The sequence below is a fragment of the Anomaloglossus baeobatrachus genome, chromosome 5 (genome assembly GCF_048569485.1).
Source record: "Anomaloglossus baeobatrachus isolate aAnoBae1 chromosome 5, aAnoBae1.hap1, whole genome shotgun sequence".
Lineage (NCBI taxonomy): Eukaryota > Metazoa > Chordata > Amphibia > Anura > Aromobatidae > Anomaloglossus > Anomaloglossus baeobatrachus.
In genome coordinates, this window is record NC_134357.1 from 556,141,678 (window position 1) to 556,162,628 (window position 20,951).

The 20,951-nt window shown below is 49.8% G+C and overlaps 1 protein-coding gene across 1 annotated transcript in view; it reads right to left on the reverse strand.

Annotated features, from left to right (window-relative positions):
- The window catches only part of LOC142312310 (uncharacterized), a 93,010-nt gene extending 74,802 nt beyond the window's left edge, over nucleotides 1–18,208 (reverse strand). Inside the window, exons 1-3 of the mRNA XM_075351239.1 lie at nucleotides 18,038–18,208; nucleotides 17,857–17,954; nucleotides 17,566–17,659 (exon numbers count right to left, since the gene is read on the reverse strand). Of these exons, the coding sequence (XP_075207354.1) occupies nucleotides 17,566–17,659; nucleotides 17,857–17,954; nucleotides 18,038–18,170 (325 nt within the window). The 5' untranslated portion in view covers nucleotides 18,171–18,208. The remainder of the gene's footprint in view (nucleotides 1–17,565; nucleotides 17,660–17,856; nucleotides 17,955–18,037) is intronic.
- Nucleotides 18,209–20,951: the final 2,743 nt, after the last annotated feature.

Consider the following 20,951-nt stretch of genomic DNA (forward strand, 5'->3'; position numbering starts at 1 on the left):
GATTTCTTAAATTCATAGATGCGATTACTAGACAAAGGGGTATAGGTAGCTCTTTACAGCCCCCATTTACCCACATTATGGGATCCTCTTAGTTATTGATATACCTTCTACGGGCCACATATTTCCCTGCAGGCATATCTGCTTATGCAATTATCACACTAAACGCCTCTTATTTTATAGGTGCACATCTGCTAAAATGGGGAATCCACGTGGTCCCAGCAGCGGCCCCGTTCAGGAAACAGCGGAGAAAAAAGTCATATAGGAAAAAACGTGTTTAATGCCGCGCTAAAGGATCACTGATATCAGTAAGATGAAAATCTCTTTTTTATTTTAGTCAATCCAACGCGTTTCAGAGACAAGGACCGTCTCCTTCTTCAGGGTAAAAAGAAAAGAAAAAAGAAATCATCATTTCTTTTTTCCCTGAAGAAGGAGACGGTCCTTGTCTCTGAAACGCGTTGGATTGACTAAAATAAAAAAGAGATTTTCATCTTACTGATATCAGTGATCCTTTAGCGCGGCATTAAACCCGATTTTTCCTATATGACTTTTTTCATAGGTGCACATCGAAATTATTCTTTTGTGTGTTACCGATCAACCTACCAGATAATTTACATACTTGCCTGGATCCAACTCTTCTTCGCGACCGAGTGACTACTGTTATGATCCGGAACCATGGAAGACCACCACAAATCATTGGCAAAAAGGTGACAAGAGCATTGGCAACTAATCTGGCCGCCATCCCCTTACTAACCAACACAACTAGAAGTAGCCGAGGGATGAACTAACATCCTGTGCACCGCGAACCCAGCCGGAGAACTAACTATCCTAAAAGGTAGGAAAGATGAATAACTCTCTGCCTCAGAAAATAGACAAAAATAGCAAGCCCCCCATATTCAAAGACTGCGGTGATATAGGAAAAAACACAATACACAGGTAGATGACAGGATTAGCAAAAGGTGAGGCCCCCGCTGACTAAAATAGGAAAGGATAGGAAAGGGACTGATGGTTGCCAGAGAAAAACCCTGGAAAATACCAACTTCCTGATAGTACAAAAAGGCCCTCAGATCGCTCGATCTGAACTCCGTCCTATACCAGGCGCCCTTGTCATAGCAATGAACAGAAAACAAGAATCATAACAAAGTCAACAAGCCACAAACACATGGACCCAAAGGAGCTATACTCCACACAGAACTGCAGGGAGTTCCCCAACAATCCACTGAGGGGGAAAATCCCTGGAAGGAAATAAACTGAAAATAACCACAGCAAAATGACAAACCCAGATAAACAAAAGAACCAGACAATAAATAAAGAGCAAGCACTTATCTGGGGAAGATGTGGTGTAAAGCAGGATCAAGCAGGCTAAAGATACAAAAAACAACTGACATCCGGCAACAGCCTGCAATCAGACAAGGACTTAAATAAGCAGAGAGTTAGGAAAGGAAACACCCACTGCACAACCCACCTGGTCTCTGTCCAAACCCTTCCTGGCCACCAGAGGGAGCCTCCCAGCAGCCAAGACATAACTAACATTCACAACAGACTACCTCTTCTTATCCATCATTTATGATTCATATTTCACAATTGGTATTGGATGGTTGATAGGCCATTGAGATATTTCGGACATTGTCCATTTACATGTTGAACTTCTTTTTCTATTCCTAAGGTATATAACTCACAGTTTAACATATACCTCCTCGGAGAAAATACAATTATATACTTACCTTTATAGACTAAATTGTCCTTGAAAAAGACCCCTGAAGGGTCGACACGTTGGACTTTTTTTCTTTATATACCTTGCCAATAAATCACGCGAGTTATTGATCAAAGAACCTTTCTTATTTTGGTGTGCCGAAAATGGTCTATTTATTATACCTGCTGTGGACGTCACACCTGTGTCACACCTGGGCCATACCTGCTGTGGACGTCTAAGGGACTATACCTGGCCTTAAAGAGACTATTGCTTCCAGTTCCTGGCTGCCGTGCACTTAGGCCCTTTAGAGGGGGCACCACGCAGTCCCTGTATAGGGGTTCGCTGCTGGTCACTTCCTCAAGCGAGTCCGGTGCGCAGTCCAGTGGGTCCACCTCCGGACGCTCGCCGCCCCTCGGTGAGCGTAACAGTTTACTCGGGCCATGGACTCAACCGGGACCAAAGCTACCCCCCTGACTGACATGCAACAGGAGCTCTCTCGCCAACGAGAGACCCAAGCAAAGCTAGTGGCCCACATGAAGTCCGTAGAGTCCAGTCTGGCGTCCATGCAAACCTCTGGATCCTCTGACGGCCCCCAACTTGTCGAACTACAGAGGGAACTATCCCGCCAACACGAGGCTCAGAGACACATGGCCAAATACATGGCATCCATAGATTCCCACCTGTACGCACTGCAGAACCCGGCATCCTCAGCTACCCCTGAATCTGTGGGATTGTCGACATGCATGTACCCTTCCCGCCTGGCCTCTCCACCCATTTATGGAGGTGCCGCGGGTTTTTGAATCAGTGCTCCTTGCTCTTCGAGCTGTCACCTCTGCAGCGAGCGACTGACCACTCCAAGATAGCATTCATCACCTCTCATCTGACCGGTCGGGCTCTGGCATGGTTGAATCCGCTCTGGGAGAAGAATGACCCGACATGTCCGTCTTTTTAGACACCTTAAGCAAGATGTTCGATGACCCAGGCCGTCTCTCTTCCACCGCCTCCTCGCTCATGAGAATCCGCCAGGGGAATCTCACTGTGGGACAGTATGCAATAGAGTTCCGCACTCTATCCTCCGAACTCAGGTGGAACAACGACGCTTTGGTAGCTGCCTTCTGGGAAGGATTATCTGGAAAAATCAAGGAACTGGCCGGGATGTACCTACCACCTTGGAAGATCTGATCTCCCTGGCTACCCATATTGATCTCCGCTTCCAGGAGCGTGCCAGAGAAGTCACCCGTGAGAGGAGAACCTCGCGTCTCGCACCCACCTTCCAGCGACCAATGCTGCCTCCTTCCACTAGGCCTACTGCTCTGCACGAGCCCATGGAGGGCAAATCGTGTCACAGAGTCCAGACTGCGACAGAGGAAACGGAGGGCAGCAGGAGAGAGCTTCTACTGCGGAAGCCGAGAAACTACTGAGCCTAGGGTTCATCGGAGAGGCCACCCTAGGTCACGCCAAGTCCTCTTTTCTCCAAGAACCTGTATCCCTGTCCTGCGGTTCCATCCGGTTTTCAGAGCATGCGTTCTTGGATTCAGGCTCCGCCGAGAACTTTATCCAGCAGTCTGTGGTGGATCTACACCAGATTTCTATCCGATGTCTTGCTACTCCCATCAGTGTTTCCTCCGTGGACGGAAAACCGCTTTCTGAATCCATCCAGTATATTACGGAGATCTCTGAAATGCAAGTGGGGTTACTGCACTCTGAGGCATTAGCCTTCCACATGCCCCCTGGTATGGCTCATGCTCTGCTGCTGGGAAAACCCTGGCTTCGGTCACACAAGCCGGTATTGGACTAGGATTCAGGAGATTACTCCAATGGGGAGTGTCTTGCCAGAATAAGTGCCTGATTCCAGTGCATCCTCCGTACCTACCAGTCGAACCGGCCAATCTTGCCGGGTTGCCCTCCGCCTATTGGTTCTACACCGATGTCTTTGACAAGAAGGAAGCTGAGAAGTTGCCGCCACACAGACCCTATGATTGTCCCATTGACCTTCTCCCCGGGACAAGTCCTCCTCGTGGGCGCATCTACCCTCTGTCGCAGGAAGAGACCCAAGCCATGTCAGACTATATAAAAGGAGAATTTAGCGCGAGGCATCATCCAAAAGTCCTCCTCTCCTGCCGGAGCGGGCTTCTTCTTTGTCGGGAAAAAGGACGGGGGTCTACGGCCTTGCATTGACTACCGCGGATTGAATAAGATCACGGTGAAGAACAAATACCCGCTACCTCATATACCTGAATTGTTTGATCGCTTTCGATGTGCCAAGATCTTCTCCAAGTTAGATCTTTGGGGCGTGTACAACCTGGTCCGGATTCGATCGGGGGACGAATGGAAGACTGCGTTCAACACTCGTGATGGGCACTATGAATATCGAGTGATGCCCTTCGGGCTTAGTAATGCTCCGGCGGTCTTCCAAGAGTTTATGAACGACGCCTTCTGTGATCTTCTTTACACCTGTGTGGTTGTGTACCTAGACGACATCCTTATCTTCTCACCAGATCTGCCTGCCCACCGAAGACATGTTCGTCAAGTCCTGCGGAGGTTGAGAGAGAACCGCTTTTATGCCAAACTTGAGAAATGCCTGTTTGAGCAGACCTCGCTGCCCTTCCTTGGCTACATAGTCTCTGATACCGAACTGAAGATGGATCCAGATAAGTTGTCAGCCATACCGAAGTGGCCCCGTCCGAAGGGTTGAAGGCTATCCAGCGGTTCCTGGGATTCGCCAACTATTACCGGCAATTCATTCCACACTTCTCATCTCTGGTGCGTCCCATATCCTCTCTCACTAGCAAAGGGGAGAACCCGAAGAAGAAATGGACCCCAGAGGCTGAAGACTCTTTCCTGTCTCTTAAACGGGCCTTCGCTTCTGGTCCAGCATTACACAGACCCGACACTAACAAACAGTTTATCCTTGAGGTAGATGCCTCCTCCTCCGGAGACGGTGCTCGGTTTTGGAGAGCAGTCTGCAAGATGATTGATGTTAAATTGGACTTCTCTTCTACCTATCATCCTCAGTCTAATGGCCAAGTGGAACGCATTAACTAAGTCCTGACGAACTATCTTTGCCACTTCGTGGACGAACACCACAGCAACTGGGTCAAACTCCTTCCATGGGCCGAGTTCTCCAATAACAATCACGATAGTGAGTCCTCCGCCGTCATACAAGCTGGGTCCCCGCTTTATGGGTTCCTTTGAGGTGCTCCAACGGATCAATGAGGTGTCCTACAAGTTGAAGCTACCATTTATGCTTCTCATCCCGAACTCCTTCCATGTGTCCCTCCTCAAGCCGGTTGTCCTGAGCCGGTTCCACAATGATCCTGGTACCTCGCCTCCTCCTGTCTGTGGTGACTATGTCTATGAGGTAAAAGCCATCCTTGTGGCTAAGGAAGTCTGAGGTAAAACCTACTACCTAGGAGATTGGAAGGGGGTTCAGTCCTGAGGAGAGGTCGTGGGAACCTGTGGAGAATGTTAATGACCCTCTTCTGCAGACATTCCTGAGGGGGGAGGGGGGTCTTTAGGGGAGGGGGGTACTGTAGCGCCCGTCCCCACCAGGTCCCGAGGGGGGCGCTCTTCCTCTCACCTGCCCAGCCCCAGCGTGGCCCCCACATGCACTCCCGCTCTCAGCCTCCGGCAGCAGTGTCCTTCCTCTTACCTGTCCCACGGCTATGCAAGCTCTGCTCCTGATTCAAGTCCTGCTGTGGTTTCCTCTCACTCCCGGGTCGGGCGCTCTGCTCCAGAGGCTGCTGCAGCTTCTTCCTGCCCCCAGGCCACACGCAGATCTCCAGTAAGTGATCTTAGGCTGTGCGTGAGGCCATGCCTCCTTTCTTAAAGTGGTAGCGTTCCATTACCTGGAAGTGACCTCAGAGGTCATCTGTGACCTAAAGGGTATTTAAGTTCGCCTTTACTGACAGAATGCGCCCATGCAACGCTGTTTATAGTGCACTGCTAGTATCCAGGCCCCTGTGCACTATTCTAGTGCATCTTTGCACCTGCTACCCTAGCCTAATCTTTGTCTCGTTCTAATGCCATACCTGCTGTGGACGTCACACCTGTGCCAAACCTGTGCCATACCTGCTGTGGACGTCACACCTGTACCATACCTGCTGTGGACGTCACACCTGTGTCATACCTGGGCCATACCTGCTGTGGACGTCTAAGAGACTATACCTGGCCTTAAAGAGGCTATTGTTTCCGGTTCCTGGCTTCCGTGCACTTAGGCCCTTTGGAGGAGGCACCACACAGTCCCTGTATAGGGGTTTGCTGCTGGTCGCTTCCTCAAGGGAGTCCGGTGCACGGTCCAGTGGGTCCACCTCCGAAGGCTCGCGGCTCCTCAGGGAGCGTAACAGTAGTGATGTATCTGGACGACATTCTTGTATTTTCTCCTGATCTACCAATGCACAGGAGAGTGCATAAGGTTGTAGAGAGGCTGAGGGAGAATTGTTTATTTATTCACCAACTTCGAGAAGTGCCTTTTTGAATGGACTTTCCTTAGATTCCTGGGCTACATAATCTCTGACACTGATTTGAAGATGGATCAGGAGAAGGTGTGGGCTTTTTTCAAGTGGCCTTGTCCTGACAGAGTGCAGGCAATTCAGCAGTTCTTGGTTTTTGTCAATTACTACAGCCAATTAATTCCGCAATGCTATTCCCAGATTCTCCTCATCATGGCCCTGACCCGAAAATCTCAAGAAGCTGATAAATGCTCCATCACCCTCAAGCAGGCCTTATTATCGGCTGAGCGCAACTACTCGATTATCGACCGAGAATTGTTGACTATTAAGATGGCTCTGGAGGTGTGGCAATACGTACTGGCAGAAGCATGCATCCCGTTGTCATCTACACAGACCATAAAACTTTGACCTACATACAGTTGACTCAGAGGCTGCATCTGCACCAAGCCCGATGGTTGCTGTTCTTCGTCCGCTTTGACTTTGTTTTACGTTTCCAGCTGGCAAAAAATAACATCAAGGTGGGTGCACTCTCCAGGTCCTTTCTACAAGCTAACCAGGAGGAAGAGCCTCAACACATTATTGAGCTCTCCAACATTTTCACGGTAACTCCAGTAAGCGTGTCTCAGATACCACCTGGAAAAACATTTGTGGCAGAGGTAGACAGGAAGCGTGTGTTGCAGCACTACTGGTGGCCAACGCTAAGTAAAGACATCATGGAATTTGTCTCAACCTTTTTTTTTTCTTTTTTTTTATATAGCACTAACATATTCCACAGCGCTTTACATACATCAGGAACACTGTCCCCATTGGGGCTCACAATCTAAATTCCCTAACAGTATGTCTTTGGAGTGTGGGAGGATATCGGAGTACCCGGAGGAAACCCCGCAAACACGGGGAGAACATAAAAATTCCTTGCAGATGGTGTCCTTGGTGGGATTCGAACCCAGGACCCCAGCGCTGCAAGACTGCAGTGCTAACCACTGAGCCACCGTGCCGCCCGCCTATCCTTTGTGTGGGCGGCACAGACTCCTAAAAAGCTTCCAAATGGGTGGGTGACTACTACCTGTGCTAGCCTCTCATAGCAACACATCAATGGACTACATCACCGACGTGGCGGTATCCTCTGGTTGCTCAGTCATCTCGGTAGTAGTAGACCGGTTCCATAAAATGGCCAACTTCACTCCGTTATCCAGTCTTCCTTCTGAACTCCTGTGCTCACCGAGCACTTCATCTAGCACATCTTCCACCTACACGGCCTAAATGGTGCTTTACACGCTGCAATCTCGCTAGCGAGCATACCCACCCCTGTCTGTTGTGCGTCACGGGCAAATCACTGCCCGTGGCGCACAACATCGCTTACACCCGTCACACGGACTTACCTTCCCTGCGACGTCGCTGTGGCAGGCAAACCGCCTCCTTTCTAAGAGGGCAGATCGCGCGGCGTCACAGCGACGTCACACGGCAGCCGTCCAATAGAAGCGGAGGGGCGGAGATGAGTGGAACGAACATCCCGCCCACTTACTTCCTTCCTCATTGCGGCCTGCCGCAGGTACGAGGTTGTTCCTCGTTCTTGCGGTGTCACACATAGCGATTTGTGCTGCCGCAGGAACGACAAACAACCTCGCTACTGACCAGACAACGATTTTTGGTAAATGATCGACGGATCACAGACCAACGATTTGACTCATTTGCGATCGTTTAAGGTCGCTCATAGCTGTTACCCGCTGCGATGTCGCTAACGACGCCGGATGTGCGTCACAAACATCATGACCCCGAAGATATATCGTTAGCGATGTCGCAGCGTGTAAATGACCCTTAACTCTCCAAATTATGTCCAAGAGAGGCGTCCAATTCAAATCTCGGTTCTGGAGGGCTACCTGTAAGCTGCAGGATATCAACTTGCAGTAATTAGGGAAGGGAGGAGAAGGGATTAGGTGTGTAGATAAAATGTAACTTAGTTAAATTTTAAACTATAATATTTATTTATAAATTAGTCGCAATGTTAGTATTCTACTAGATTGGAGTGGACTTATACCTCATTTTTATGTCCTTATGTAAATTATTGCTGAACAGTATTTGTATGATGCTTATATTACATTTTTTAAATGGTATTGTCACTATCAGTGTTCTTATTATAATGCTTTAGTAGAGTTTAAATTTTCATTATCGGTCACTCTTTTTACATTGCCAGTAGGAGTCTTGATTCTGATTTCCAGATGGCAGTAACCAAAGTGCTGAAAATAAAGCTTTAGTGCCAGTAAAACTTATCACTAAATGGCATTATATTACAGTGCATGTACAGTGCCTACAAGTAGTATTCAACCCCCTGCAGATTTAGCAGGTTTACACATTCAGAATTAACTTGGCATTGTGACATTTGGACTGTAGATCAGCCTAGAAGAGTGAAATGCACTGCAGCAAAAAAGAATGTTCTTTTTTTTTTTTTTTTTAAATTGTGAAAAAGTTTATTCAGAGGGTCATTTATTATTCAACCCCTCAAACCACCAGAATTCTGTTTGGTTCCCCTAAAGTATTAAGAAGTATTTCAGGCACAAAGAACAATGAGCTTCACATGTTTGGATTAATTATCTCTTTTTCCTGCCTTTTCTGACTAATTAAGACCCTCCCCAAACTTGTGAACAGCACTCATACTTGGTCAACATGGGAAAGACAAAAGGAGCATTCCAAGGCCATCAGAGACAAGATCGTGGAGGGTCACAAGGCTGGCAAGGGGTACAAAACCCTTTCCAAGGAGTTGGGCCTACCTGTCTCCACTGTTGGGAGCATCATCCGGAAGTGGAAGGCTTATGGAACTACTGTTAGCCTTCCACGGCCTGGACAGCCTTTGAAAGTTTCCACCCGTGCCGAGGCCAGGCTTGTCCGAAGAGTCAAGGCTAATCCAAGGACAACAAGGAAGGAGCTCCGGGAAGATCTCATGGCAGTGGGGACATTGGTTTCAGTCAATACCATAAGTAACGTACTCCACCGCAATGGTCTCCGTTCCAGACGAGCCCGTGAGGTACCTTTACTTTCAAAGCGTCATGTCAAGGCTCGTCTACAGTTTGCTCATGATCACTTGGAGGACTCTGAGACAGACTGGTTCAAGGTGCTCTGGTCTGATGAGACCAAGATCGAGATCTTTGGTGCCAACCACACACGCGACGTTTGGAGACTGGATAGCACTGCATACGACCCCAAGAATACCATCCCTACAGTCAAGCATGGTGGTGGCAGCATCATGCTGTGGGTCTGTTTCTCAGCCAAGGGGCCTGGCCATCTGGTCCGCATCCATGGGAAGATGGATAGCACGGCCTACCTGGAGATTTTGGCCAAGGATCTCCGCTCCTCCATCAAGGATCTTAAGATGGGTCGTCATTTCATCTTTCAACAAGACAACGACCCAAAGCACACAGCCAAGAAAACCAAGGCCTGGTTCAAGAGGGAAAAAAAAAAATCAAGGTGTTGCAGTGGTCTAGTCAGTCTCCTGACCTTAACCCAATTGAAAGCTTGTGGAAGGAGCTCAAGATTAAAGTCCACATGAGACACCCAAAGAACCTAGATAACTTGGAGAAGATCTGCATGGAGGAGTGGGCCAAGATAACTCCAGAGACCTGTGCCGGCCTGATCAGGTCTTATAAAAGACGATTATTAGCTGCAATTGCAAACAAGGGTTATTCCACAAAATATTAAACCTAGGGGTTGAATAATAATTGACCCACACTTTTATGTTGAAAATGTATTAAAATTTAACTGAGCAACATAACTTGTTGGTTTGTAAGATTTATGCATCTGTTAATAAATCCTGCTCTTGTTTGAAGTTTGCAGGCTCTAACTTATTTGCATCTTATCAAACATGCTAAATCTGCAGGGGGTTGAATACTACTTGTAGGCACTGTAGATGCGCTGTGATTAAATTACTTAAAGCTTAGTACCGGTATATTGCTATGAGCATTCACAGATGGCGCTGTGTGAATGTAGCTCGAGTGATATAATAGCGATGCACACCCTTACATGTGGCTGCACGCCTCAATCTTACCACAATATAGAACTCCATCAGTACTCGTAGCTGAACGCCAGCCTTGAGCTATAAGTAGTAGGAACGCAACGCGCCCACATGTACTGCACTTCAACTGCCGCTTGGAAATTCCTCTAGAACTCCTACTGGCACTCGAGCTTCAATCATACAGGGCTATCGGTGAATGCTCATGTGACGCCCTGGCCGGGCCAAGTAGTCACAATGAGGGCCCCACACAACACCCGTCCCTCACAGGTGACATCAGCCAACCTTAAAACCCTAGTCACCCCCTTAGGGCTTGATAGGCATACCAGGGGGCGGAAACAGGCGGTTGGAAGATGCCCACCTAGGAGTTTTAGACAGCCCAGGGTGGGGAAAAGTCAGATGCGTTGTAGAGTTCAAGGAGAGTGGAGGTCAGGCCTGTGTCCGAGGCCTGAAGGAAAACTGACAGGTACCAGGGTAGGAGCCCTGGTGCCTTTTGGCTAGGAGGCAGATGGCGGTCTCCGTCTGCAGGAGCTGGAAAGACGGCTCGGTGGAACTGAGGTGGACCGGGACAGGGTTGTAGCCCGCCGGTACCGACCCGGGGAACCAACTCGGAAACCGGAGCACACAGGGGGGTACTCAGACCCTGAAGCTAGGTCCAGAGCTAGGTCCAGAAGCGACTGGAACTGGTTAATTAACTGATTGCGGCCAGGACTAGAGGTCCTGTCCCACCCAAAGTCCCGATCGAAGGCAACAGCCCACCAAGGGGGATAAGAGGCCACCGCCAGGGCTCAGAGATCCCACGGGTCAGCGTCTGCAGGCAAGGGCTCCTTAGGCCACATCCAGCCGGGAGCGGACTCATGAAGTTGCAAGCACAGGCAGTCCACCGTTCTAAAAAAGGTGCAGAAGAAAGACAGAGACCACCAGCCGGGTGGGGGAACCAGAACGTAGCCAGCTGCGGGCACCGACCACCATCACCTTGGTTTACCAGAGACTCGTGTGTTTTCTTAATAGTGAGTACACCAGTACCCTGCGGTCACCCATCTCCCATCTCCCTGCACCACCAACCCCGGGATCCCCCGGGTCCGGAGACCCTTGAGCCACCCACCAGAAGGTCCAGACCCGAGCAGCGGCAGACTGCTGGCACGGGGGCGGCACACCCTGAAACCTTGGCGTCATGAACAGGATACTTACCCATCCAGTTACCTTGTGGAAGTGCGCCTTGTATTGAAGTCAGCGGTGATCCGTTGAAAAATTTCCAGAAACTGCCATCTTGCCGCCATCTTTTGGCGCGAAGATTCCTGCCCAGGGTCTTCTTCCCTGTGAAAAGGGCGCGAAAGCTGAAGCCCCGCCGCGTGGGAAAAGCAAAGCGGGAAGTCGCAAAACGAAACTGGCCGGCCTGAAAGAGGAGTGCCAGAAAAAGGGGGAGAAGCGGGAAGATGTCCGAGCCTAACCCCGACGGCGGAGTGGCGTCGGCCGCTGTAGCGGTGGCGCCTGCAGATGCGCCTGACGACAGAAATATGGCGGCTCTCGCTCCAGTCGCAGGAACGGTGGACCCCTGGACTCCGGTAGTGACTCCCCGTGTAGCAGCTAGCGGTGACCCGCCTGCCACAGAAAAGATGTCGGCTCCAGCAGTCCGCCCGGCCGCAATGGGAACGGCGCCTAGCTGGGAGACGGATAACAGCGGCTCCAAGGGTGATATGGAGTCCATCTCGGAGGACGAAGCCCCGACTGCCGCTGGGGGTATGATAATACCGATCTGTGGATACTGCAGACAGCTAGGGCACTTAGCCGGTGCATGCCCTGAGAATGGCTGGTTTTGAGGGAGTTCGCCGCAAGTTTAAAAGTTTGCAGTTAAAAAGTTTTTAAGCAAAAGACCCGCTCCTGTTATCCTGACTCCTGACCTTTGTTGAACATCTCCAAGTTCCCCGGGAGATGCCATCCTGCATACAGGGTGGAAGGAAAGGAGGATCTTGTCTGACTTGTTCAACGCCACTGCGGTCAGAGCCCCAGAGGACGCCATCAGGGAGTCGGAGCCCTGGTGGAGGACGACAAGAAGTTGAGTTGGAGTGAGGACAGTTCCATTTACAGAGCCCGGTTTGGAGGAGCAATCGTACCCGCACTGCAGGCAGTGAAAGACGGGGTCTTTATGGACAGTGTTGCCCGTGGAAGATGGTGGCATTGGGGACCCGTGCAGCCCTGTGGTGGACCGTGGGACAGTTGCCAGAGGAAGCTGTACCGGCAGTGAGTTGAGTGTTTTAAATGGACCACCCGTTTCATCATGCCGCAGTCTCCGTAGAGACTGGTTGGAGAAAGGGCCTGCGGCAGAGTAGGCCGAGGTCCCATCACCATGGCAACTGGTGACTACCCTCCGGGTCAGGGGTCCCCTGGACGTGGGGCCTGAGAGAGAATGCCGGGTAAGGAACTTATTACCCGGCCCGTGTGGGCAACACCCGGACCTGAACCCGTTTCCTGGACTGGGGAAAAGGGGTGCGCACCAGGGCTAGGTTTGTTTGGGTGGGTTAAGGTGAAAAGGACCCGGTCCCGTCCCGTCTAATAAAAAAAAAAAAGTTTCATGCAACGTTTAAGTAACCCGCCTCTCGTTAAGGGAAGAAAGCAAAAATATTCATGTTATGTAAATATGTTATTATAATTGTATATGTTTTAAAAATCCTTTTATCTTTTTGCAGTTAAACAAAATAAACCGGTGGTGGTCGGACAGCCCGCGGACGGTCTGTGTTTAACCAAGGGGGAATGTGACGCCCTGGCCGGGCCAGGTAGTTACAAATAGGGCACCACACAACACCCATCCCTCACAGGTGACATCAGCCAACCTTAAAACCCTAGTCACCCCCTTAGGGCTAGATAGGCACACCAGGGGGCGGAACCAGGCGGTTGGAAGACGCCCATCTAGGAGTTTTAGACAGCCCGGGGCGGGGAAAAGTCAGATGAGTTGTAGAGTTCAAGGAGAGTTGAGGTCAGGCCTGTGTCTGAGACCTAAAGGAAAACTGACAGGTACCAGGGTAGGAGCCCTGGTGCCTTTGGCTAGGAGGGAGATGGCGGTCTCCATCTGCAGGAGCCGGGAAGACAGCTCGGTGGAACCGAGGTGGCCTGGGACAGGGTTGTAGCCCACTGGTACCGACCCGGGGAACCGACTCGGAAACCGGAGCACACAGGGGGGTACTCAGACCCTGAAGCTAGGTCCAGAAGCGACTGGAACTGGTTAATTAACCAATTGCGGCCAGGACTAGAGGTCCTGTCCCAGCCAAAGTCCCGATTGAAGGCAACAGCCCACCGAAGGGGATAACAGGCCACCGCCAGGGCTCAGAGATCCCACAGACCAGCGTCTGCGGGCAAGGGCTCCTTAGCCCACATCCAGCCGGGAGCGGACTCCTGAAGTTGCAAGCACAGGCAGTCCAATGTTCTAAAAAAGGTGCAGGAGAAAGACAGAGACCACCAGCCGGGTGGGGGGAACCAGAACGCAGCCAGCTGCGGGCACCGACCACCATCACCTTGGTTTACCAGAGACTCGTGTGTTTTCTTAACATGGTGTACACCAGTACCCTGCGGTCGCCCATCTCCCTGCACCACCAACCCCAACGGGTCCTGGGGCCACCATCCCTGCCCACAGAGGGGTTAACAACTTGCTGCACAACATCTCCCCCAGGTGCCCCGTAACTGCAGCGGTGGTGTCCAATATCACCACATACCGTGGGTGGCGTCACGAACCTAGTACGGCCCAGCCCGTACATATACGTCCACCACCCCCCGACCCTTTTCATTCGGAGTATCCGCAGGATTGCCCGTGTCTGGAGACCCTCGAGCCACCCACCGGAAGGTCCCGAACCCGAGCAGCGGCAGGCAGCTGGCACGGGGGCGGCACACTCATAGCCATATACCGACACTTAAGCTATATGTAATTTAATCACAGCGCATCTATATGCACTGCATTATAATGCCATTTAGTGATAAGGCTATAGTGCTGGTAATAATTATTATTTGCAGCACATTGATAATTGCCATCTGGAGATCAGAATCAAGACTCCGAGTTGCAATGTAAAAAGAGTGACTGATAATGAAATTATAATGCTTTAGTAGAATTTAAATTCTAAGTAGAGATTTTTGACAAACTTCCCGACGTTCACCAAATGTTTTGAACCCCATTGGATTCAATGTGAGGCCAAACCTAATGCGGGCGTCACATATACGAGCACGAGTGATCGTAAGCGCCCCCGTCGTTTGTACGTCACGGGCAATTAGTTGCCCGTGGTGCACAAAGTCGTTAAACCGCCGTCACACGTATTTACCTGCTGAGCAACATCGCTGTGGGCAGTGAACATCCACTTCCTGAAAGGGGAGGGACGTTCGGCGTCACAGCGACGTCACACAGCGGCTGGCCAATAGAAGCGGAGATGAGCGGGACGTAAATATCCCGCCCACCTTCTTCCTTCCGCATAGCCGGCAGGAGCCGCGGGACGCAGGCAATCTGTGTTCATCGTTCCCGGGGTGTCACACGGAGCGATGTGTGCTGCCCTGAGTACGATGAACAACCGGCGCAAAGAAAAATAAACGACTTTTTAAAAATGAGCGACGTGTCAACGATACACGATTTGCGAACATTCTGCGTCGCACGGGACGACGTCGTAAACGATGCCGGATGTGCGTCACAAAAACCGTGACCCCGACGACATATCGCACGATTGACGTATGCGGGCGTCTCACGAGATGGTCTAAGAAAACACCATGTGGGGGGTTCAAAAAGCTTACAAAATTATTTTACAGTGGAGCCCCACTGTTGTGGCACAGACATTAGCTTCTTAGACTATTGACATAAGAAACATTGAGGTGGATGAGAGACAGGTGTAGGGCTGGTGCTCCCAGACCCCTGCCAGTACAAACAATACAACTTGAGAGACCCATATAGTCTTTGCATAGCAGTCAAGTATGGTTCATGCAACACACAGGATGTGGCCCGGCAGTTCCATTTTTAAAAAATCAAGAGGTGGATGAGTGACAGGATTAGACCTGTTTTTGCCACACCCTGGCCAGCACAGGCAAGACACAACTTGCAGACCCATCTTGTAGTCTTCACAACTCCAAAAATTAAGGTCAGACAACAGGAAAAGTGTCAACATTGGGCACAGACTACAAATTGTAGTGGGACCGGCCCTGTAACAAGGCCTAAATCAGCAAGATGACAGACAGGTGCAGGGCTGGTGCTCCCAGACCTCTGTCACTACACCTTCACCTTGTCTGCACAGTCTGGGACTGGGGTGGCAAAGTCATTGGACATCCATGACTTGTTCATCTTGATGAAAGTTAGGCGGTCTACACTGTCAGGGGACAGCCGGTTGCGCTTATCCATCACTACACCACTATCAGTACTAAAGACATGTTCTGAGAGAACACTGGCTGTCAAGCATGCCAACACTTAAAAAGGCGTGACTGGCCACTTTTCCATTTTTGTACTCTTTTCTGCTGGAGAATGCGAAGGTCTAAAAAATGTGTGCCAAACCTCACAGAAATTGCTTCTGCCATTTGAACTGCTGTTATATTTCTGTAATGATGAGACGTTCTCTTGGTTGTAATTCTAGAACTGCGATGCAAACTGTGCCTCAATGCTGTCTTGTGGAAAACTACCGTTAAGCTGGTCTACAAGCTTGTGTCGATACTACAGCAACTGCATCTCCCTTTCTGAGGGGGCACAACCATCTTGGATGGTACTCTGTACCATGGATCTAACAGAGTGGCAACCCAGTAGTCAGCACTATTTCTAATCCTAACAATACGGACATCATATTGTAGATATGAACGACTTCTGGCTGCACTATGTCAGATGATCCCATGAGGTCCAAGTCCCTGTTTTGATGGTGGCGGGGTGACGCTGAAGCTAGCCTCCTCTATTACATACCACCAACCACAGACAACAGAGACAGGATCAATATCTTCTTCATCTCCTGAGTTTTCTGCACCCATCACATCTGTTCCTCTGCTCCTCTGCTCCTGCACCTTCACGAACAGTTTGTCTGTTACCATGAACCCGGCTCGATCAATGGACTATACCCTTCCATGATACCTGCCTGTGCGATGACTGTCCGGACTGTACAGAAAAAGGAATTCCATCTGCATCCTACTCCGATTCCACCTCTTCTTCTTGGACCACCACCTTCCCCAGCAGGCTATTCAAAGTATGTTCCAACTTGTAGATGACAAGAATAGTGATGCTGATGACGGCATTTTCAGCACCAGCCATATTTGTAGCCATTTCAAATCTGTGCAGGAGGGTGCTGAAGTCCTTCATCTGTGCCCACTCCGCAATTGTGATTTGCCCCACATCCGGACTCTGGTGTCCTAGGCTCTTCATTATGACATAGTGCACCCAGTCTCGTTGCTGCTGCCACAGTCGCTGCAATATGTCCACAGTGGAATTCCACCGTGTCAGCACAACGTATATCAACTGGTCAACCGGTTGACAGAAATACTTTTGTTGTTAAGCAAGTCGATTAGCCGCTGGGTGCAAACGGTGGAAGTGAGCACACAGCGATCGTGCCTCGTGCAGCAGCATATTCAGGCCAGGATAGAGACCTAGATATTGCTGTACAACCAGGTTTAGGAAATGAGCAATGCAAGGCACATGCGCGATGTCACCCAGGTGTAGGGCCGCCGCCAGGTTCGCACCGTTATCGCGCACAGCCCTCCCTCGCTCCAGGTTCAATGAATACAGCAATTGCTAAAACTCGGCCCGTATAGCATTCCACAACTCTGCAGCTGTGTGAATGCATTAGTCAATGCATATTAATTTCAGCACTACCCTATTGCATTGAGCCAAGGCTGCGCAGTAAAAAGGTGGGAGGATTTTCTCTGCACTGTTGGAATGCATGTTACATTAAGGCTGGAGTCACACTTGCGTATGACTCACACGAGTGCAATGTGAGAAAATCTTGCATTGCACTTGGCCCAATGTAAGGCAACGCTGCAGCTCAGATCTGCAACACTGTATCTCTGTACTGAACCCTTTCCCCGGCAGGGACGATGGCACACTTACCCACCCGGTTGTCTAGCGGTGGCTTCACTGTCCCTGCCCCCATCTTCCAAAGCATGCACATGTCACACATCTCCTGGGAACACACGTACGGCGCGTGAACACGTGGTTTTTTAAAAAGGTCCAGCCTACAGTTTAGAGGCACTATTGATTTAAACATCCTCCCCCTACAGATGAGAGATCTGAGCAGAAACAGATATCAGACCAACATAAAGGCGTCCAATGCCCAAAATAATGGGGACAGTTTTGGGTGGAGGAGCATGTGGTGGTCTAGCAGCAGAATGGTGACCATTTGATATGGCCGGACTACAACCCTGATAAAGCAGCCACAGCCGGTGACTGAGAAGAATCTGTGACTTCTCTGCATTTAGTGGTCACTACTCACCTGGATAGTCATATGTAGGAATTTCCACTTTAAACCACTCATCATCACCCCTCACATATATCTCTGTAGTATTAATATAGGGCAGATCTTCACCCTGAAACAAATATTGTAAAAGTCACAGACAGATGGAGAAGTCCCATCTATGATCAGCTCTAATCCTGCCATCTCCACCGCTCTCATTACACAAGTATAACACATATAATACTGGGGGATAAAACAAGACTGAGCACAAGACCTTCACAGCCGTCTACACATCATAGGGAGATTTCATGGCACCTTCTCTCCATCTACCTGATGATCCTGAGGAACATCGGGGTCTTCTTGTTTACAGTCCTGTGGGAGAAGAGGACGGGGACATCTCTCTGGTGTTGTCCTCTTACTGGATAGACCTGGAGGAGACACATACAGGGACTGAATTCATTCCTTACATACAGATAATTATAGGCCGTGTGTATTTAGTCCTGTCTATTACCTGGTGATGTGAGGGGCTGGGGAACCTCCATCATGACGTCCTTGTACAGATCTTTGTGTCCTTCTAAATACTCCCACTCCTCCATGGAGAAATAGACGGTGACGTCCTGACACCTTATAGGAACCTGACACATACAATGATACCGTCACCCCCGATCCCTTCATAGCGTTACTGTATAATGTCCCAGCATTCACAGCAGTGTCACCTCTCCAGTCAGCAGCTCCATCATCTTGTAGGTGAGTTCTAGGATCTTCTGGTCATTGATGTCCTCATGTATCGGGGGGTGAGGTGGAGGCCCCGTGATTGGGCTCAGGGGTCTTCCCCATCCCTCAGACACAGGGGCCTGACAGCGCTCACTAGAGGTCTTCTTCACTACTGTGTAATCCTGGTTATGGAGAGACACAGTAAGAAATCTCACTCCAGACATTTCCAGAGTCCTCACCTCTCCAGTTCTGTGCATCTGTTATTCCCATAGATAAGAATGGTGTAATGTGACGTCATCAGAATCTCTCACCTCTCCAGTAAGCCGGAAGAGGATCTCTAGGGTGAGATGTAATATCCTCTCCGCCATCTTGTCCCTGTCCATATCCATCCTTCACGGGGCAATCAGGAGAATTCTCTTCTATAGAAGATCTCCACTGAGAGGATCCGATATTGTAGGGACCTGAATGGGGAGAAGATGACGATGTAACATCATAAAGAATCCGCTGTAATAATACAATTACTGGAGATAAACAGGGGAAACATATGAGGAGACAGAACGTGTAGATCAGACCTGGGCAAGGGGCGGCCCGCGGGCCACATCTGGCCCGCCTACTCTCTGTGACCGGCCCGCCTGGCTCAGGGCGTCCTTGCTGGCCAGTCACTGATGAGAGCAATCTGACCTGTTGTTCGGAGCTCCAGGCTCCGGGAGGCGCGTGGTCAGATTGCCCTCATCAGTGCCCGGGCAAATGCCGGGGCCCTGGAGAGCCGGGGGGGCCCACTCGGCCTCGTCAGTTCTGGTGACCCTTGGCCAGGACCCACTCGCCTTAGTTCTGCTGCCCCCCGGGCCGAGTAGGAATCTGCAGCGCCGTCCCTTTAAGGAGCAAAGACTTCCTGGCTGAACTTAATCTGTGGGCGGAGCTACCGGCCGGCGTCCTGCTCATCCCACAGATGAGAGTTGCAGTGCCAGCCAGCGACCCCCAGCACAGTGCTTCTTTCCGGCTCTGTGTGGGCCCCCTCTCCACCGTGACCTGAGCGGTATGTGCCCTCCCCACCGCCCGATTTATGGGCCCTGGTGAGCTGTATGGGCTCTTCTCCCCCCTAGGTGTATTCCCTGCAAACCCCCCCCCCCCCACCCCCCGGTGCCGTATGTGCTGGGCCCCAGAGCCGCGTGTGTGTCTGTCTGTATGTACATATGTAGCAGAGCTATGTGTGTATGTATGTAGCAGAGCTATGTGTGTAAGTATGTAGCAGAGCTATGTGTGTATGTAGCAGAGCAATGTGTATGTATGTATATATGTAGCAGAGCTATGTGTGTCTGTATGTAGCAGTGCTATGTGTGTATGTAGCAGTGCTATGTGTGTATGTAGCAGTGCTATGTGTGTATGTATGTAGCAGAGCTATGTGTGTATGTAGAAGAGCAATGTGTATGTATGTATATATGTAGCAGAGCTATGTGTGTCTGTATGTAGCAGTGCTATGTGTGTATGTAGCAGTGCTATGTGTGTATGTATGTAGCAGAGCTATGGGTGTAGCAGAGCTATGTGTGTCTGTATGTAGCAGTGCTATGTGTGTATGTAGCAGTGCTATGTGTGTATGTATGTAGCAGAGCTATGTGTGTATGTAGCAGAGCAATGTGTATGTATGTATATATGTAGCAGAGCTATGTGTGTCTGTATGTAGCAGTGCTATGTGTGTATGTAGCAGAGCTATGTGTGTCTGTATGTAGCAGTGCTATGTGTGTATGTAGCAGTGCTATGTGTGTATGTATGTAGCAGTGCTATGTGTGTATGTAGCAGTGCTATGTGTGTATGTATGTAGCAGAGCTATGTATGTAGCAGAGCTATGTGTGTATGTATGTAGCAGAGCTATGTGTGTATGTATGTAGCAGAGCTATGTGTGTATGTATGTAGCAGAGCTATGTGTGTATGTATGTAGCAGAGCTATGTGTGTATGTATGTAGCAGAGCTATGTGTGTATGTATGTAGCAGAGCTATGTGTGTATGTAGCAGAGCAATGTGTATGTATGTATATATGTAGCAGTGCTATGTGTCTATGTAGCAGTGCTATGTGTGTATGTAGCAGAGCTATGGGTGTAGCAGAGCTATGTGTGTCTGTATGTAGCAGTGCTATGTGTGTGTAGCAGTGCTATGTGTGTATGTATGTAGAAGAGCTATGTGTGTATGTATGTAGCAGTGCTATGTGTGTATGTAGAAGAGCTATGTGTGTATGTATGTAGAAGAGCTATGTGTGTATGTATGTAGCAGAGCTATGTGTGTATGTATGTAGCAGAGCTATGTGTGTATGTATGTAGCAGAGCTATGTGTGTATGTATGTAGCAGAGCTATGTGTGTATGTATGTAGCAGAGCTATGTGTGTATGTATGTAGCAGAGCTATGTGTGTCTGTAGCAGAGCTATGTGTGTCTGTAGCAGAGCTATGTGTGTCTGTAGCAGAGCTATGTGTGTCTGTATGTATGCAGCAGAGCTGTGTGTCTGTAGGCATGTATAATGTGTATCTATGTATGTCAGTGTATATGGCTGTATAGATGTGTCCGTTCTATATGTATTTTTGTGAGTTTGTCTTTAAATATGTATGTGTACGTATGTGTGTCTGCGTGTTGATGGGGCCCACTGGGACTCTTCCGCCCGGGGCCCACAAAAACCTGGAGCCGGCCCTGACCCTCATCACACGCTGCGTGTCGGGCAGGAAAC